This window comes from Thunnus albacares, chromosome 24 (genome assembly GCF_914725855.1).
Source record: "Thunnus albacares chromosome 24, fThuAlb1.1, whole genome shotgun sequence".
In the NCBI taxonomy this organism is placed as follows: Eukaryota; Metazoa; Chordata; class Actinopteri; order Scombriformes; family Scombridae; genus Thunnus; species Thunnus albacares.
The window spans coordinates 14,652,284-14,671,358 of record NC_058129.1 but is presented as its reverse complement, the minus strand read 5'-3'; the positions used below and the strand labels follow the sequence as shown (position 1 = coordinate 14,671,358).

Below are 19,075 nucleotides of genomic sequence, written 5' to 3'. Positions count from 1 at the left end.
GTCTGTTGTGATAAAATGCTGACTGTCAAAACACAAATCCTTAAGTCCTGAAGTTCTTTTGCTGGATTTGTATTAAAACTAGAAGGTGAAGGATAAACTGTAAAATGTAACATGGTTTATAATTAAACAGAATAACTGTGTTCATAAGTGTACACATCACATCACATAACACATCAACTACAAAGATTTTCTTGCTCTCAAAGTTTTGGTTACAACTGAAGAACAATGGTTGTGAGAATAACTGGTTTACAATTTTGGCAACAAGCAGCTGTAACACAAGCTGAACACACTTTAATAGTTTGTTAGTTTTACAGTGTGCATGTATGTAAAGGAGGGATGTATGATATGTCAGTGGCTGATATTTTATTGGCCGAGAAATGAGAAAATGTAACTACTGTATGTTTATTGTTTTGGTAATTGAATTTCAGCCGATAATTGCGTTCGATAATGCAGAGCCTTTTTACAGTGACTGTGGACTAGTGACATCATTCTAAACCTGGTTGTGAACAGGGAGTTTTTTAAGGTCAGGTCTTGTGTTGGTACTGGAACGGACTGAGAGTAACAGAGCAGACATGGTTTAAGAGTAGATTATAGTAGTCTGTACAGTCCTGCCTCTCTTACCTTTCTCTCCTCTGCTCTCTGTGTTGCTACCTGTTTGCACAAGGCTTGCATAACTTACAAACAAACATAACCTACATTGGTTTAAGATAAATAATATTGGTTATCGTATTGGTATCAGACACAACAAACATAATTATCAATTGTTGTCATTGGCCCTGAAATTCCACATCAGTGCATCTCTAATGTAAAGTGATTTACACTTTACAGCATGCACTATACATTTACATTACACTTTACTGTAATATTGATATGATTGATGTAAAATTGGCTTTAAAATGTTGATATTTTGCTTCCCAATCACTCTCAACACTGTAAAACACTCCCTTAAAAATGTTTATCTTAGTTACAGGTACAAAGAATACAACGTTTGGAGACCAAATGGGCTCTTCAGAGTTGAGTACAGAGGCAACAGGAAGTATCTAAAACAGTTTGGACTGAGCAGCTGGACATGAGAGATGTGTGTGTGTTCTGCAGTGACTGATTTATAATGTTGATAATCATATCTGGACTTACACAGCCTTTCTGCAGTTCCTCACAGCTGGGATCAGTCTCCGTCGTCCCTCCTCTGATGTGTTGTACTTCTTCAGGTCCAACTCATCCAGAACCTCCTCGGACATCTGCAGCATGTAGGCCAGAGCTGAGCAGTGGATCTCAGAGAGTTTCTTCTTTGATCTGTTCTCTGACTTCAGGAACTCTTGGATCTCCTGATGTACTGAGCAGTCGTTCATCTCCATCAGACAGTGGAAGATGTTGATGGTTCTGTCAGGAGAGACATTAATGTTCATCTCCTTCAGGTTGTTGATGGCTCTCTGGATGATTTCTGGACTGTTCTGAGTCTGACCCAGCAGGCCTCCTAAGAGACTCTGGTTGGACACCAGAGAGAGGCCATGAAGGAAACGAACAAACAGGTCCAGGTGGCCATTTTCACTTCTGAGAGATTTCTCCATGGCTTCCATCAAGAAGTCATCCAGGGATAAGTGACTGTAGTATCCCAGGAAGTCCTCCAGTACCCTTGTGTTCCTGCTGGTGTAACAGTGGTACATGTAGACAGCAGCCAGAAACTCCTGAACACTCAGATGAACAAAGCTGTAGACTGTTTTCTGGAAGATCACACTCTCTGTTTTGAGGATCGCTGTACAAAATCCTGAGTACACCGAGGCCTCTGTGACATCAAGACCACACTGCTCCAGGTCTTCTTGGTAGAACACAATGTTTCCTTTCTCCAGTTGTTCAAACGCCAGCCTCCCCAGCTTCAGAAGAACTTCCCTGTCAGCCTCTGTCAGCTCCTGTGGACTCATCTCATGTCCCTTATCATACTTGTGCTTCTTCCTCTTTGTCTGAACCAGCAGGAAGTGTGAGTACATGTCAGTCAGGGTCTTGGGCAGCTCTCCTCTCTGGTCTGTAGTCAACATGTGCTCCAGAACTGTAGCAGTGATCCAGCAGAAGACTGGGATGTGACACATGATGTGGAGGCTCCTGGATGTCTTGATGTGTGAGATGATTCTGCTGGACAGATCTTTATCACTGAATCTCTTCCTGAAGTACTCCTCCTTTTGGGTGTCAGTGAAGCCTCGTACTTCTGTTACCCTGTTAACACATGTAGGAGGGATCTGATTGGCTGCTGCAGGTCGGGAAGTTATCCAGACTAGAGCCGAGGGAAGTAGATTCCCCATGAAGAGGTTTGTCAACAGCATGTTGACTGATGACTTCTGTGTGACATCAGACACAACCGTCATGTTCTTGAAATCTAATGAAAGTCTGCTTTCATCCAGGCCGTCAAAGATGAACAAAACTTTACAGACAGACAGCTTCTCTGCTGTGACCTTCTGTAATGTTGGATGGAAATCATGGATCAGCATGAGAAGACTGTACTGCTCATCTTTGATCAAGTTCAGCTCCCTGAATGACGACAGAATCACCAGACTGACATCTTGGTTTTCCAAGCCCTCTGCCCAGTCCAGAGTGAACTTCTGCACTGAGAAGGTTTTTCCAACACCAGCAACGCCGTTCGTCAGAACGACTCTGATGTGTTTCTTTTGCTCAGGTAAGGATTTAACGGGTGAGCCTTTGTGTTTCTCTTCGGCTGTAAAGACTTTAAACATGTCGTGACACTTGATTGGAGTGTCATGGAGGGTCTTCATCTTGGAAGCTGTCTCAAGCTGCCTCACCTCATGTTGGGTATTAACCTCTTCACTCTGTCCCTCTGTGATGTAGAGCTCAGTGTAGATGCTGTTGAGGAGGGTTTCACTTCCTGCTTCATCAGTTCCTTCAGTCACACGTTCACATCTCCTCCTCATACTGATCTTATGTTCATGTAAAACCTCCTGAAGAGCAACATTCACTAAAACAGAGAAAACATGTGAGCATAAACGAAGACATTCTGACAATTATTCATTATTACCAACACAAAAACAATCAGTCTTACTTTGTACAGTGCTGGTCTGACTGTCTGTCTGCAGTCCAGGTCTTGTCCTGGATCTTTTTCCACACTGAGGACAGGAGAAGTCCCCTGATGAAGCAGACTGGTCCCAGTATGAGTTGATGCACTCTCTGCAGAACCAGTGTCCACAGCTGGTAGAGAAAGGATCCTTCAGGACGTCCTCCTGACACAAAGAACAGCAGGACAGCTGCTCCGCCACAGACACACCACTCCTCCTCTTCCTCATCCTCTCTCTGTAAAAACGTTTCTTTATCACTAATATGCTTCATTGATTGTTGTTGAAAAATATTAAGATTTGGCCGACAATGTCTAGAAGCTCAGACAGTCACAGAGAACAGTAAAAGTGTAGCTTCTTCTCTGAAATAATTTTTTTTTTCAAACTCTCCTGCTTTCATTAATACATATTTAAGTCTTGTAAACTGACATAAAGAGATTAATTTGTCTCTCCACTGAAAACAACCCTTAACTGTGTTTCTTATTTTATCATTTAGTGATCTGCTTGTAGTTTGCTATTAAGACAAATTCAAAACTTCCTGCAGCTGCTTCACTGTAAAAACCTTCCATTAAAGAGAGCTGATTATGTCCTTTACTGCTTTACAGTCCCTTTTCGCAGCTTATCTTGGGTTAGTTAGGTTTGACTCTCTTATCTCACCAAAGCCATAAACTATAACCCATATTCCTGGGGGCTTTTGTGAAGCCTCCCTGCAAATCTGAGCCAAACCTGAAATTCATGTAAATTCAATGTCTGATCATTATGCAAGTTTTATCATGTTATTTGTCATGTAAATACAAAAAGAATGGTATAACTTTCATAGTTGTGTGACTATCTACTAAGGAGATATTAAAACTTTGATCTTATCAACTTTTATTAACTTTATACTACATGCAACAATACTGCCTTCTAGTGACAAGAGTTAAATTTCCTTATGTTAAGAGTTGATGAATGTTTGGTAACAATGTATTTGTATTTTAAAACACCTAAGTGTTTAACTTTTGATCTAGTAGTTGTATTGAAAGAGTGAATTTTCAGAAGTAATAGGAATGTAAAGATATAATGTTTGAAGGATTTCAGTTTAAAGTTTTCTTTTATTGTTAAACAACAGTCATAATGAATGCTTTTATGTTATGAAGTAAGAGTTATGTTGAAGTTATATTTAAATATGTTTCTGACAGTAATATAATCACATACGTGTTTCCTTACTGTAGTTCCTTTCACTATAGTATTAAACTTTATTTCAGTGTAGATGGTTTGAGACATGTAAATATTTTGAGGAAGTTGAATCAGTGAAGGTTGTATGCTTAAACATCATCAAGTATCAGTATGAAAGTTAATGTTTGTTATGTTATTTAGAAGAGCTGACTTATTATGAAACATATGTAAACTGCTTCACTGTTTTCTTGAATAGTTTTACAAATATGATACAAGCTGACAGGAAATGTTCAGACCTAGTGACTTTGAAGTGTGATTTTTTATGTAAAAACTCAGAATTAGACTTTCCCTAAAAATCCCTTTATTTCAGAAGAAGCAGGCTGCAAAACCTCCGAGAACTCGAGGAAAATTCTTAAGACATCTCTTTCATTTGTTTTCCAACCAAGTATATGTATATTCAATCTTTTCCTGAAACAAGTTTAGTTTGTTTTTGTTTTATTTGGAACATTAAGTCTCATATTTCCAGATACAGTAATTTAATGTTGAAGTAAACACATACAATATTTTATTTTGAAGTAAACGCCGCTGAGGATTTGAGCATAGTCAGATTAAACTTTATTCGACACCCAACTCAAGTTACTTCAAGCCAACCAAAGTCTGAATCCTCAACTTAGACTCCTGAAGAAGAAAACAACGCTTTAAAATGGACCTCTACCTGCTTTCTGAGAGCAATACTGCAAACTAGAAGTTAAGCCGTCCTGAAGACTCTTTCAGAGCAGTCTGGAACAGCTTGACTCCCTTTTACTGGTGTTAAACACCTCTGCATCTACGAAGACGCACCCACAGTCCAAAGCCTGATCTGGGCTCTTTAACTGCCAAACAACACTGGTGATGCTGCACCTAACAATTTTGGACCTGCCGAGATGACGCCTCTAGCACGACTCAACACCTCAACAGTAAGGCATAACATGGCTTTGTGATCAAAGGTTGAAATAGAATAACATTAAAATTAAAAGATAATTTCTTTAGAGCTAATAATAAATGGTTGTTTGTTCATTTGAGCTGCAGTAAACAGAGGTCACTGTTTGGGACAAGAACTTACGATTAATGAGACTGATTCATTGATCAAATTGAACAAGGGTTAGTGCTTCCTCCTGGCACTAACAAATCCTAATCAAACAGAAGGTGGTACCCACAATAACGAGGTAATTAAATAATAAAGCATTAATACTCCTACAGCCGACACTATCTCGAAGCTCACACAGTCACAGAGAACAGTAAAAGTGTGTTTTATTTAAACTCTCCTGCTTTCATAAATACATATTTAAATTTTGTAAACTGACATAAAGAGATTTATTTGTCTCTCTGCTGAAAACAACCCTTAACTGTGTTTCTTATCTGGTTGTCTTACTAAACATTTCGTGATCTGCTTGTAGTTTGCTATTAACACAAACTCAACACTTCCTGCAGCTGCTTCACTGTAAAAGCCTTCTATTAAAGAGAGATGATTATGTCCTTTACTGCTTAACAGTCCCTTTGGGCAGCTTGTCTTGGGTTAGTTAGGTTTGAACTGAGGTTAGAAGTGGTCTAAAACTTGTGGTAGACCAGCAGTCTAAGACACACAGTAACAGTGTGTTTCATGCATTAGTAAGGTCCACTTACTAATGATTCAGAGCTTTCAACTGCAAGCTCCAAAAATGTGGATCTTTGAGCTTAATTTTCTTCACCATATTTTATATAAGCACTTAGCTGAAGAGAAAACTCAAACACACATAATCAAGGTGAGTAAAGCATTTCTACAAATAACCTTTTCACCACATATTGCACTATTATGATATGCACTGATTCAACACAACATCTGGTAGCTTATAACAGCTGACCTGAGGTATATTTTGAGTAAAAACATGAGAAAATGAATTACACATTTGAAGCACATTCTTTCAGGTTTTGAATAGATGCAGATCTTTACAGTAACTTCAACATTGGGGCAAAGATGTATGAATAGCTTCTTGAATTGTAAATTCTGACATGGAGGTTCTCAGGTTGCTATAGAAATACCATCTGTAGTTTCTGGCTATAAAACGCAGATTAAGATCCATCTTAGTTTGAAACAGTGTCTATAATAGTAGTTCTGCATCATGAATAGAAATATAAATAATACGATATTCCAACATGGCTCTGTGTTTGAGGGCGCTATGGAGTAGGCGGTGCTACACAAGTGGATCATTAATGCAGCAATACATTTAGCCATTAGTCAATCAGTTTACAGCAGAAACAGTCTCTTACTTTGTGTCTGAGGGTCCAGGTTCATTACTGAAGTTCATAGGAGGATTGATGGACCAGTCACTCTTCATAGACAGACAGTCCGATGCTGGAGACTCTGCTCTCTGTCTGTGGTCTGTCTGACGTCTGCAACACCACCAAGATCTTTTTATTCATATCATGTGAATCCTTGATAAATTCTCTGATGACAAAGCCATTGAAGGAGCTCTAAACACACAAACTGCTGCTCCTGCAGATATTAAGTCGCAGATTAGATCACAGCTTTTCTAAATGACTGACAGCTGACACAGATACCAAGGGGAAGATGGGACAAATGATTTGAATGTGTGTTAAATTTTAGATAGCAAATAAGTATTAGTAGAAATTTCAATGTACAAACACAAAATCAACCATGGGGAACAGAAAATATAATGTCATTGGCAGAGATAATTAAAATTAAAGCGGCAAGCAGCGATGACCAGGCCCTCGCACCTCACGTGGATCGGAGGGAGTGGCAACTGTGGTATCACTACTGGAGGTTGGTTGACACAGCTCTGAATTTTCAGGAGTACTGGACACTGTGTGAATGGGTAAAATATTATTTCCTGTGTGCAGTACGTGGCGCTGGACATGAAATATTGGTAATTGTATATACATTTGATGAACAATGTGTCATTTAGACTTCACATCCTGTTGCCCGTAGGATATACTACATAAGTGAGATATTAATGCAGCAATTCATTACCAGAGAGCAACTGTCATGAAAATTGGGCATTGAATGTAGGAGATAAATACCACTTCCTGTGTCCACTATGTGGCGCTAGAGAACACCCACTAATTATACGTCATGTTGCTGTATATCATGTGCAGACCACACCATGTAAATTTCATGTAAATCAGATGAAGTTTGTCACATAAGGCTGCCTTCCTGTTGTCAGTAGTTGGTGCTATGACTATGGCTCAATATTGACATGTAGATGTGTTCAGGCCTGGACTCTCATCAAACATGAGAAATTTGGGGCAAATTGGACAGTGTAAAGTTGAGTCACAACAACTCCATGTTTCATGTTTTGGGCAAAATTGACCGGCACGCCATGTCAAGGGCGTTCCACGAACACTCAGAAGCTTCGCAATTTAGCATCGTAAAGGTCTTTAGATGTCACCTACCAAATCTTAAATCTCTAGGAGGAGTTTGTTAAAATGTCTGTCAATGGCTTTGCTTTGCAAAAAAATAATTCACAGTAAACTCAAAGTGGCTGACATCCTGTTGGACTTAGGGTATGGCTCCAAGAGGTTGTTTTTTTTAAGTCTGGAGATGTTTCATCTGCTTACCAAATTTTGTACATCTACGTTAAATTTAAAGGTGGGGGCTTTGACTTTGAAATTTTATAGAGGGCGCCATTGAGCCATTTTACCACACCCAAGCCCAAGATCAATATCAGATATCAATTTTGCCACTTCTGATGCATGTGCAAAGTTTGGTGAGTTTTCAAGATCCCCTAGCACCTCATAAATGTTATAAGTAATTAGGGGGCACTATACAGCCAACATGCCACACCTAAGCCCAATTGTTTTATCAAATCAGAATATTTACTAGTTTGAACATGGGTGCAAAGTTTCTTGAATTTTGTGCATTTTAAAGGCCTCAAACATGTTTGTGAAATGAAAATTGATGCACGAAATCCAAAATGGCTGACTTCCTGTTGGGTGGATTTTTTTTTTATTATGTCCAGAATGATGAGACCAATGATCCCACTGAATTTCATGAACATCAAAGCAACTTTATTCCAACATGGCTCTGTGTTTGAGGGCGCTATGGAGTAGGCGGTGCTACACAAGTGGATCATTAATGCAGCAATACATTTAGCCATTAGTCAATCTGTTTACAGCAGAAACAGTCTCTTACTTTGTGTCTGAGGGTCCAGGTTCATTACTGAAGGTCGGAGGTTGAAGGATGGACCAGTCACTCTTCATAGACAGACAGTCTGATGCTGGAGACTCACCTCTCTGTCTGTGGTCTGTCTGACGTCTGTAACACCACCAAGATGTTTTTATTCATATCATGTGAATCCTTGATAAATTCTCTGATGACAAAGCCATTGAAGGAGCTCTAAACACACAAACTGCTGCTCCTGCAGATAATAAGTCGCAGATTAGATCACAGCTTTTCTTAATGACTGACAGCTGTCACAGATACTAAGGGGAAGATGGGACAAATGATTTAAATGTGTGTTAAATTTTAGTTAGCAAATAAATTTTTGTAGAAATTTTAATATACACACACAAAATCAACTGTTGGGGACAAGAACACAATGTCATTGGCAGAGGTAATTAGCATAGCACAGCAATGGTCTTCAGATGTCACCTACCAAATTTAAAGTCGCACTGGTTAATTCTCTGAGAGGAGTTTGCATAACACCTGTCAATGGCCTCACTTTGCAAAAAAAATTGCACTGTAAATTCAAAGTGGCTGACTTCCTGTTGGACTTAGGGTATGGCTCCAAGAGGTGTTTTTTAAAGTCTGGAGATGTTTAATTAAAGGTGGGGGTTTTGACTTTGAAATTTTCTAGGGGGTGACATTGAGCCATTTTGCCACATTCAAGCCCAAGATCCCTATCAGATATCAAGTTTTGCTACTTCTGATGCATGTGCAAAGTTTGGTGAGTTTTCAAGATCCCCTAGCACCTCATAAATGCTAAAAGTATTTAGGGGGCTAACACAACCAATGTGCCATGCCTAAACCCAATTGTTTTATCAAATCAAAATATTTACTAGTTTGAACATGGGTGCAAAGTTTCTTGAATTTTGTGCATTCTAAAGGCCTAAAACATGTTTGTGAAATGAAAATTGATGCACGAAATCCAAAATGGCTGACGTCCTGTTGGGTGGATTTTTTTTTTTATTATGTCCAGAATGATGAGACCAATGATCCCACTGAATTTCATGAACATCAAAGCAACTTTATTCCAACATGGCTCTGTGTTTGAGGGCGCTATGGAGTAGGCTGTGCTACACAAGTGGATCATTAATGCAGCAATACATTCAGCCATTAGTCAATCAGTTTACAGCAGAAACAGTCTCTTACTTTGTGTCTGAGGGTCCAGGTTCATTACTGAAGGTCGGAGGTTGAAGGATGGACCAGTCACTCTTCATAGACAGACAGTCCGATGCTGGAGACTCTGCTCTCTGTCTGTGGTCTGTCTGACGTCTGTAACACCACCAAGATCTTTTTATTCATATCATGTGAATCCTTGATAAATTCTCTGATGACAAAGCCATTGAAGGAGCTCTAAACACACAAACTGCTGCTCCTGCAGATAATAAGTCGCAGATTAGATCACAGCTTTTCTTAATGACTGACAGCTGTCACAGATACTAAGGGGAAGATGGGACAAATGATTTGAATGTGTGTTAAATTTTAGTTAGCAAATAAATTTTTGTAGAAATTTTAATATACACACACAAAATCAACTGTTGGGGACAGGAACACAATGTCATTGGCAGAGGTAATTAGCATAGCACAGCAATGGTCTTCAGATGTCACCTACCAAATTTAAAGTCGCACTGGTTAATTCTCTGAGAGGAGTTTGCATAACACCTGTCAATGGCCTCACTTTGCAAAAAAATTGCACTGTAAATTCAAAGTGGCTGACTTCCTGTTGGACTTAGGGTATGGCTCCAAGAGGTGTTTTTTAAAGTCTGGAGATGTTTAATTAAAGGTGGGGGTTTTGACTTTGAAATTTTCTAGGGGGTGACATTGAGCCATTTTGCCACATTCAAGCCCAAGATCCCTATCAGATATCAAGTTTTGCTACTTCTGATGCATGTGCAAAGTTTGGTGAGTTTTCAAGATCCCCTAGCACCTCATAAATGCTAAAAGTATTTAGGGGGCTAACACAACCAATGTGCCATGCCTAAACCCAATTGTTTTATCAAATCAAAATATTTACTAGTTTGAACATGGGTGCAAAGTTTCTTGAATTTTGTGCATTCTAAAGGCCTAAAACATGTTTGTGAAATGAAAATTGATGCACGAAATCCAAAATGGCTGACGTCCTGTTGGGTGGATTTTTTTTTTTATTATGTCCAGAATGATGAGACCAATGATCCCACTGAATTTCATGAACATCAAAGCAACTTTATTCCAACATGGCTCTGTGTTTGAGGGCGCTATGGAGTAGGCTGTGCTACACAAGTGGATCATTAATGCAGCAATACATTCAGCCATTAGTCAATCAGTTTACAGCAGAAACAGTCTCTTACTTTGTGTCTGAGGGTCCAGGTTCATTACTGAAGGTCGGAGGTTGAAGGATGGACCAGTCACTCTTCATAGACAGACAGTCCGATTCTGGAGACTCTGCTCTCTGTCTGTGGTCTGTCTGACGTCTGTAACACCACCAAGATGTTTTTATTCATATCATGTGAATCCTTGATAAATTCTCTGATGACAAAGCCATTGAAGGAGCTCTAAACACACAAACTGCTGCTCCTGCAGATAATAAGTCGCAGATTAGATCACAGCTTTTCTTAATGACTGACAGCTGTCACAGATACTAAGGGGAAGATGGGACAAATGATTTGAATGTGTGTTAAATTTTAGTTAGCAAATAAATTTTTGTAGAAATTTTAATATACACACACAAAATCAACTGTTGGGGACAGGAACACAATGTCATTGGCAGAGGTAATTAGCATAGCACAGCAATGGTCTTCAGATGTCACCTACCAAATTTAAAGTCGCACTGGTTAATTCTCTGAGAGGAGTTTGCATAACACCTGTCAATGGCCTCACTTTGCAAAAAAATTGCACTGTAAATTCAAAGTGGCTGACTTCCTGTTGGACTTAGGGTATGGCTCCAAGAGGTGTTTTTTAAAGTCTGGAGATGTTTAATTAAAGGTGGGGGTTTTGACTTTGAAATTTTCTAGGGGGTGACATTGAGCCATTTTGCCACATTCAAGCCCAAGATCCCTATCAGATATCAAGTTTTGCTACTTCTGATGCATGTGCAAAGTTTGGTGAGTTTTCAAGATCCCCTAGCACCTCATAAATGCTAAAAGTATTTAGGGGGCTAACACAACCAATGTGCCATGCCTAAACCCAATTGTTTTATCAAATCAAAATATTTACTAGTTTGAACATGGGTGCAAAGTTTCTTGAATTTTGTGCATTCTAAAGGCCTAAAACATGTTTGTGAAATGAAAATTGATGCACGAAATCCAAAATGGCTGACGTCCTGTTGGGTGGATTTTTTTTTTTATTATGTCCAGAATGATGAGACCAATGATCCCACTGAATTTCATGAACATCAAAGCAACTTTATTCCAACATGGCTCTGTGTTTGAGGGCGCTATGGAGTAGGCTGTGCTACACAAGTGGATCATTAATGCAGCAATACATTCAGCCATTAGTCAATCAGTTTACAGCAGAAACAGTCTCTTACTTTGTGTCTGAGGGTCCAGGTTCATTACTGAAGGTCGGAGGTTGAAGGATGGACCAGTCACTCTTCATAGACAGACAGTCCGATGCTGGAGACTCTGCTCTCTGTCTGTGGTCTGTCTGACGTCTGTAACACCACCAAGATCTTTTTATTCATATCATGTGAATCCTTGATAAATTCTCTGATGACAAAGCCATTGAAGGAGCTCTAAATACACAAACTGCTGCTCCTGCAGATAATAAGTCGCAGATTAGATCACAGCTTTTCTAAATGACTGACAGCTGACACAGATACTAAGGAGAAGATGGGACAAATGATTTGAATATGTGATGAATTTTAGATAGCAAATAAATATTAGTAGAAATTTTAATATACAAACACAAAATCAACCATTGGGGACAGAAAACATAATGTCATTGGCAGAGGTAATTAAAATTAATTTGAATGTGTCAGAGGGAGCAGTAGCCATGGTATCGCTGCTGGAGGTCAGTTGACACGGCTCTGAATTTTCAGGAATATCGGACACTGTGTGAATGGGTAAAACATTATTTCTTGTGTGCAGTACATGGCATCCCAAGTCTCTTAAATTGCATCCATGTGTCCCTCACTTGCATCCTTTCCTTGCATCTCAGTCCCTCCCACCGTGGATGCAAGGAAAGACGCAAGGAAACCAAGTGAGGAGAGAGGAAATGAGGAAATATGTTTTTAAACACATGGGACATCCTTTCATCTGAAGCGTCACATGAAGCGACGCCTGTTTCTGATAACAGCTGGATCAGCTGTCATTCGACTGTCACAGCTGTGATGATTTTTCATGGAGTTTGTGTCTGCACACATGTGCACTGTGATAATACTAATAAAGGTGAACAGTTATCACTGCCAGAGCAGCTGTTTTCTCTCTGCAGCCTGTTAACTGTTTAACAAACACCTGCACATGAATAACAACCTGCATTCAGTACTTATACTGTGTCCTGCTCAGAGGCACATGAACCATTTCTACTGCCAGAATGCGTTCATATTATTTATTAATTATTTGAGTCTGTATTTATTGATATTCTGATTGTGAATTAATTATTTAATAAACCAGAATATGATCAGGGTGTCTTTTGAACACTGGAAATTGTTTATTTGGCTAAATATTTCAGGGAAAATTTAAATTATGTAACTCATATCAAACCCGATGCTCAGGAATTTTCAGCCTTGCATGTGACTGAATGGATATGACAACAAAAGAGCCCAATCACTATAAAACATATAATTTCCCACCACTTCTAACACATGTGGAAAGTTTCATGAATTTTCGAGTACTTTGAGCCCAAGACCACATGAAGAGCACCAGGCTTTGAAGCCAATTTGACACAACGGCCAAACCGCATAATTACAACTTCCAGGTCTGTCATTTGATGCACATTAGCCCAAAAAGCATTTTTCACAAGTTTTTCACACAATCATGGGAAAAGGCTTAACCAGAAGTAGCTGGAAGTAGCCGGAAGTAGCCAGCTAGGCTGGGGGAAGTCTCTGGTGCTCATGCTCTATGGGCCCCACAGATGCAGAAGATCTGTGTAATTTTATACCCGGAGTTCAAACTTTTTAGGCTTCATGCATGGATGTATAAAAAGAACTGGATACAGCGTCAGAGACAGGGCCCTGTTCATTCCTATGGAAGTTGTGGCAAATGAAGCTAAAACATTTGACTTCCAGGTATAAAATAACTGCACTTTGGAGCCTGCCGGCAATGCCCAAATACTATAAAAGATATAAATTTCCCCTCACTTCTGACGCATGTGCAAAGTTTTGTGAGTTTTCAAGCACCTTTAGCTCCTCAAAAATGTGATTCATTGCAGAGAAGACGAAGAATTGCTTCAGATACAATAGGCCCTCGCACCACTCTGACCTAATAATCTCTACAAAAACAACAGGTTCCTAACACTTTCAGTGCCAGGGCCCTAATGAGTCATAAAAATGAGTTGGTAGCAGCTGTCTTACTTTGTGTTTGAGGGTCCAGGTTCATTACTGAAGGTCGGAGGATGATTGTTGTACTGGTCACTCTTCATAGACAGAACGTTGGATACTGGAGGCTCTGCTCTGCCCTCCTCTTCCTCCACACGAGCACTCATCTTGTGGACTTCAGTCAGTCTGAGAGGTAAACCAGTAACACTGACTGTGAGATTAGAAAGCAAGATTCAAGAGAAACAAATTACTCAAACAAGTTTTTATCTCCCCCTTTTATTTCCTCTCTTTATATCCATGCAAGTTCATTCTAACTCGTCTCCCCTCTACAGTCCTCAGGGAGGAAACTGAGACTTTCATGGTAAAATAAGAATGTTTTATTAACACTCACCCTGCGTCAGACGTCAGTTTTTATCCATCTGTTCAGTTCACCCTCAGTTCCAGTACTTCCACCTAAAAAAAAAAAAATCACATGACACTGTCAACGTGTGTGTGTGTGTGTGTGTGTGTGTGTGTGTGTATCATAAACATAACATGTTTATGAGAATCTATTTTGGCTTTAACAGGTTAAATTAAAATGGGTTTTGGTCAAAATGTTTTAGTGTGTAATTCCCTGTCATCACCATGTAATTTCTCAGAACTTTTTTCTTTTGAATTTCACCTTCATTTGTTAGTCTAGGACAGGTCTTCACACTGAGTTGCTGAGTTCAGTGTCATCCTCAAGGGAACATCAATAGTAAATGTTAAATAAAATTTGTCTTATCAAATGTGTTGTGAGGATAAACTTAACCTACTTTTTATCTTTGGAAATTATTTCTAGTGTTTCTACATCTTCTTATTCTGTTGTATGATTACAGGCTCGTTTACATTTTCACTTGGTTGAATATGACTTTTTGCTGTTCCTAAAACAGAAGTTTTCTGCAGGTACTTGGTATCAGCGTTTCATCTCATATCATATTAAGTACTTTATTCATGGTTCTGATGATGCCGCTCATAATTACCAACCCCTCCTCTTTCACACACTTTGTTTATTCTATTCATAAACGTTGAGCTGTTCTTGGGGGCGTTTGTCTGTTTTAATGCCAGTTTCGTCCTACATTCGAATACACATTTTCACAATTTCATCATTAGACTTCAGGGGTTTTATTATGTTTTTTCACAGTGCTGTCAAGTCTTTTTTCCCTTGGTTTTACCTGCATAACCACATAGAAATTTGTTTTGGGCTCTGAGCGCTTCGAAAACACAGGTGACCTACGCTCAACACTGTACCTGAACGCCTCCTGTGTAAACGGGGAAACTGCTGAGTCTCTATCACGGTTTGATGTCATTTATGGTCGCTCTAGCTTCTCTGTCCTCTCCTCTGCTCTATTTGTTGGTGTTTGTGTTTAGCTTAGTTATTATCATGTATTAAAATGTGTTAAATTCCTGTAAATGTAGCTACTGGCTGAAACAGCCCCTCCTCTCAACCAGCAGCAGAGGGAGGAGGAGGAGGAGGCCAGGATGAAGATACTGACTGATGTCTGTGTTCTTCCTTCTTTTTAAACTGGAATATTACAGGAGCAGGAATATTATTTATTTTACTGACATTTTTTTTTATTTCCTTCAAGTGAGACATTATTGAATTTATATAGTGACTTTGCTGACTGTTCTGAATTTATTCTTTCTTTAATAATTCAAAAATCCCCCAATTCTTTGGTAATGAAAAAGAACCATTAAGAGTATTGATAAATACTCTTATTTCATTCCACCAGTGCAGTCATTAAGCAACATAACTCATCACTATAACGACCATCTCTACTGTCATCAGATCAGAAATGCTGTGTAACATTCATGATTTCTGTATGAACTTGAACGGCCAACAATATTTTACACCAGTTTTAGAACATTTTACACTTCAACAGAAAGCAAACTTGAACACCAACATGCTGTATGTCAAAGCAGCACAGTAACATGTTCAGCTATATACTAACCAAGACCAAAGTGAGGAAACAACAGGTAAATAAAAGGCAGAGCCTCCATTTTAATCCAGTTCAGGTAGAGATATTCATTCATGTGAATGTGGACGCTGCACATTTATCTTTAAGAAAAAGAACCAGAGTCAAAGAAAAGTGTCAATAAGTTCAAACAATGAAGTTTTATTCAGTGTCGTCCATTAATTCATCATTTACCAGACTTACATTTCCTTAATGATGATAAAGTGGAATCTGACTGTGTTTCAGGCTGCAGCTACATTACATTTTAAATATATTAGTTCAACTTTAATCTGACGGGGATAAAACACAGGAGACAGCAACTGAAGATGAAAAATATAGTTCAAGATTTAAACAATATATAGATCAAAGACATAGAGACATGACTGTAAACTCACAGTCTGATCCAGTAATAATGTGTTTGGTGATTTGCAATTGAAAAGACAACGAGGTTAAAATACAGCAGATTTGAAATGTTTAGACGTCTATTTGTATCTTGTCTCAACAGCATTCAGTGACTTTATTTCAGCTACTTCAACAAATGTAGTAAATTTAAACATTGTCACTGAAATGCTGTTAAAACACGTTCAGACTATGCTCCCTATTTTAAAAAACTCACTTTCAAACTACATTCTGCTCACTTTAAAATTTTAATATATAATCTCCAATATTATAAGAATGATGTTCCATCAGTGCAACCAATCACATCATGAGTGATAGAGATCATTATAAAGCTTCATACCCATTTTTAAAAAATTATAACTGAGATTACACATTATGTGCAGTAAACATTTCAGTGCAGGAGCTGCTCTGATAAACTGACAGCTGTCTTGTGTCAGTGTTATAACAGAAGGACATGCAGAGGTTTGATTCTGAGCTGAGGCTGAATTCACGCTGTGTAATATTTGAATATAAGAGAAAAAAAACGCTGTTCAAAGAAAGACTGATGTGCATTAAAACGGTAACTCGAGTAACTAAACCAATATCCTACAAGGATTTTGATTCTGACATACAGTAAAACTCTGCTACTGAATGCGCATTTATACAGACTGAATGAACGAGGAAATCAAACAGCGTGTCTGACAGAGAGAAACTCAGGGTTTGTCAGTTACTGCGGTAACTGATCCACAGTTTAAGCTAGCTCTCTTTCTGGGACTGAAAACCCAGAGTTTCCCTCATCTCACTAAACCCGCTTTCTGAAATAGGTCCCTGGTTGTCTGGACAGCCACTGTTACGCTCAGTGAAGCCAGATACCGAAAAGATATTCTGGGTATGTTGAACTTGCTTCGTAGTACAGGTCTTTCAGCGAGGGCTACGTGGGAAAGAGTTCGACACAACACCAGAAATACCACACAAACAAGTTATCTACCCGTTTTATTTCCTTTCTTTATAGCCACAGAAGTTCATTCTGACTCTTCTCCCCTCTACAGTCCTCAGAGAAGAAACTGACTGAGACTTTCATGGTAAAATAAGAATATTTCATTAATACTCACCCCGCGTCAGACGCCATTTTATCCATCTGCTCTTCTTTCACTTTCACTTCTGCAACTTAAAAGAAATCACATGACCCTGAGGGGAGAGACGTCAACTTCTTAGATTCATCCAGTAGTTGCTGAGTTCAGTGTCATGCTCAAGGAAACATCAATCGTGAATGTTAAATAAAATTTGTCTTATCGAGTGTGTGCTGGGATTTAAACTAGCAACGTTGTGGTAAATATTTTTTTAAAAAAAATACAATCAGCACCCATTGAGGTACTTTGAGGAACAAAGAATTCTGTCGCCGCTTTTTTTTTTTTTTTTTAGAGATTTTTTGAGCCATCCGGTCAGATGTAGGACATGCTTGAAGGACTACATCTCCCAGCTGGCCTGGAGGAGTATATTGCAGAGTCAAAAGACCATTTGTGCTGCTAGATTCTGACCAGAAGGTTACTTGAAAAGGGGAAGAAGCTTCAACTGCATATGCCAGACTATCTTAAAACAACTTAAAAACTCATCATAAGCACTGCACACCCACACAGGTGTTCAGTTTCTACTTGATTAGACCTGCTCAGGTTGAATGTGGACGGAGGTGTGCTGGCAATTACGTCTCAAAACTTGAACAGCAGAGTCAGAGAGATATAAATCAATCTCAATCTGTACATTATTTATGTTTACTGTTTGTTTGCTGTTAATTTTATTGGTTATTCTTTTTTTTGGTACTGTAAAGAAAGACTTTATCACATAACATTTTCTCCTGATGGCAACTTTTTACAACATATTCAGAACTCTTTCATAGAAAAAATATGTTTACAAACTTACTCTACAATTACACAGCAAAGATATCAGATTAAATGTTAAAGCACTTGATCACCAGAAAAGGCCACAAATAGAAATGTTTCACTCATTTGGTTCTTTAGTTAGCAGGACATATTGGTTATTCTTAATTGTTTTTTCATGGACTTTAATACATATTTATTTTTAACTTATGTGCATTATTGTGGTCTAATTGTTAACTGCCTGTTTTGTGTTGTTTATATGGTTCATGCTGTTCACTCACTCATTCATTCATGAATAAAAATTTTTGTTTGTTTATAACCAGCGTCCATCATTTGACTAAACCGGTCTGATGAATCAATGGCAGTCTACGTATTGATCACTGAAAGGGGAGATCTGGTGTTATTGTTATGTTGAGTGATGGTTTACTACTATTTCAAACACTGTGTTTATTCTATTCAAAGCATGACATTAAATTACAGGAAGTGTTGCACTGAGTGGATTGATAGCTGCTTTTGCATCTCTTTCATCCATCAAAGTGTCTGGTGCATCTCAGTGACCTGCACTCTCACTGGATCTTGTTACATTTAACAATTTCCAGCAAATAAATAACTCTTACCCTCCGCAATTAGGTTGCTACCTGTACTGTGAACAAATGGCTGCATTTAGAAGAAATTATTATGGCTTAATTTGACGAAGACAGCAGAACAGCAAAAACTTCCTGTTCTCTCAGCAAGGGCTACATGAGAAATACAACCCTGGAAATGCCACATAAACGAGTTATCTCCCAGTTTTATTTCCTCTCTTTATATCCACAGAGGTTCATTCTAACAGGTTATACAGTGGATAGCACAGCACTTGTAGCACTTGTGGGTTAATTATAGAGGACAGTTTCTCCTTCTATCCAGAGGTGAACCAGTACTATCTGTAGCATCAGTATCAGCACAGATAAAGCTCCTTATTACTTGTGTTCCACATCATGAATTTATCT

The 19,075-nt window shown here is 38.7% G+C and overlaps 1 protein-coding gene across 1 annotated transcript; it reads right to left on the bottom strand.

Moving 5' to 3' along the window:
• Nucleotides 1-1,130: 1,130 nt before the first annotated feature.
• LOC122976726 (protein NLRC3-like) lies at nucleotides 1,131-17,400 on the bottom strand. The gene is made up of 5 exons (XM_044345376.1): nucleotides 17,325-17,400; nucleotides 13,898-14,047; nucleotides 11,915-12,037; nucleotides 3,047-3,294; nucleotides 1,131-2,962 (listed from the first exon to the last, which is right to left on the bottom strand). Exons 1-5 carry the CDS (start codon nucleotides 17,348-17,350, stop codon nucleotides 1,131-1,133), a joined length of 2,379 nt encoding a protein of 792 aa, XP_044201311.1. The 5' UTR covers nucleotides 17,351-17,400.
• Between the last annotated feature and the right edge of the window lie 1,675 nt (nucleotides 17,401-19,075).

Bases quoted from the DNA above. Each gene is read 5' to 3' on its own strand.
- LOC122976726 (XM_044345376.1), bottom strand. From the start codon at position 17,350: ATGGATAAAATGGCGTCTGACGCGGG. The intron at 12,038-13,897 runs GTAAGACAGCTG...GTGGTGTTACAG, and splicing joins CCTGGACCCTCAAACACAAA to ACGTCAGACAGACCACAGAC. The intron at 3,295-11,914 runs GTAAGAGACTGT...ACGTTTTTACAG, and splicing joins CCTGGACCCTCAGACACAAA to AGAGAGGATGAGGAAGAGGA.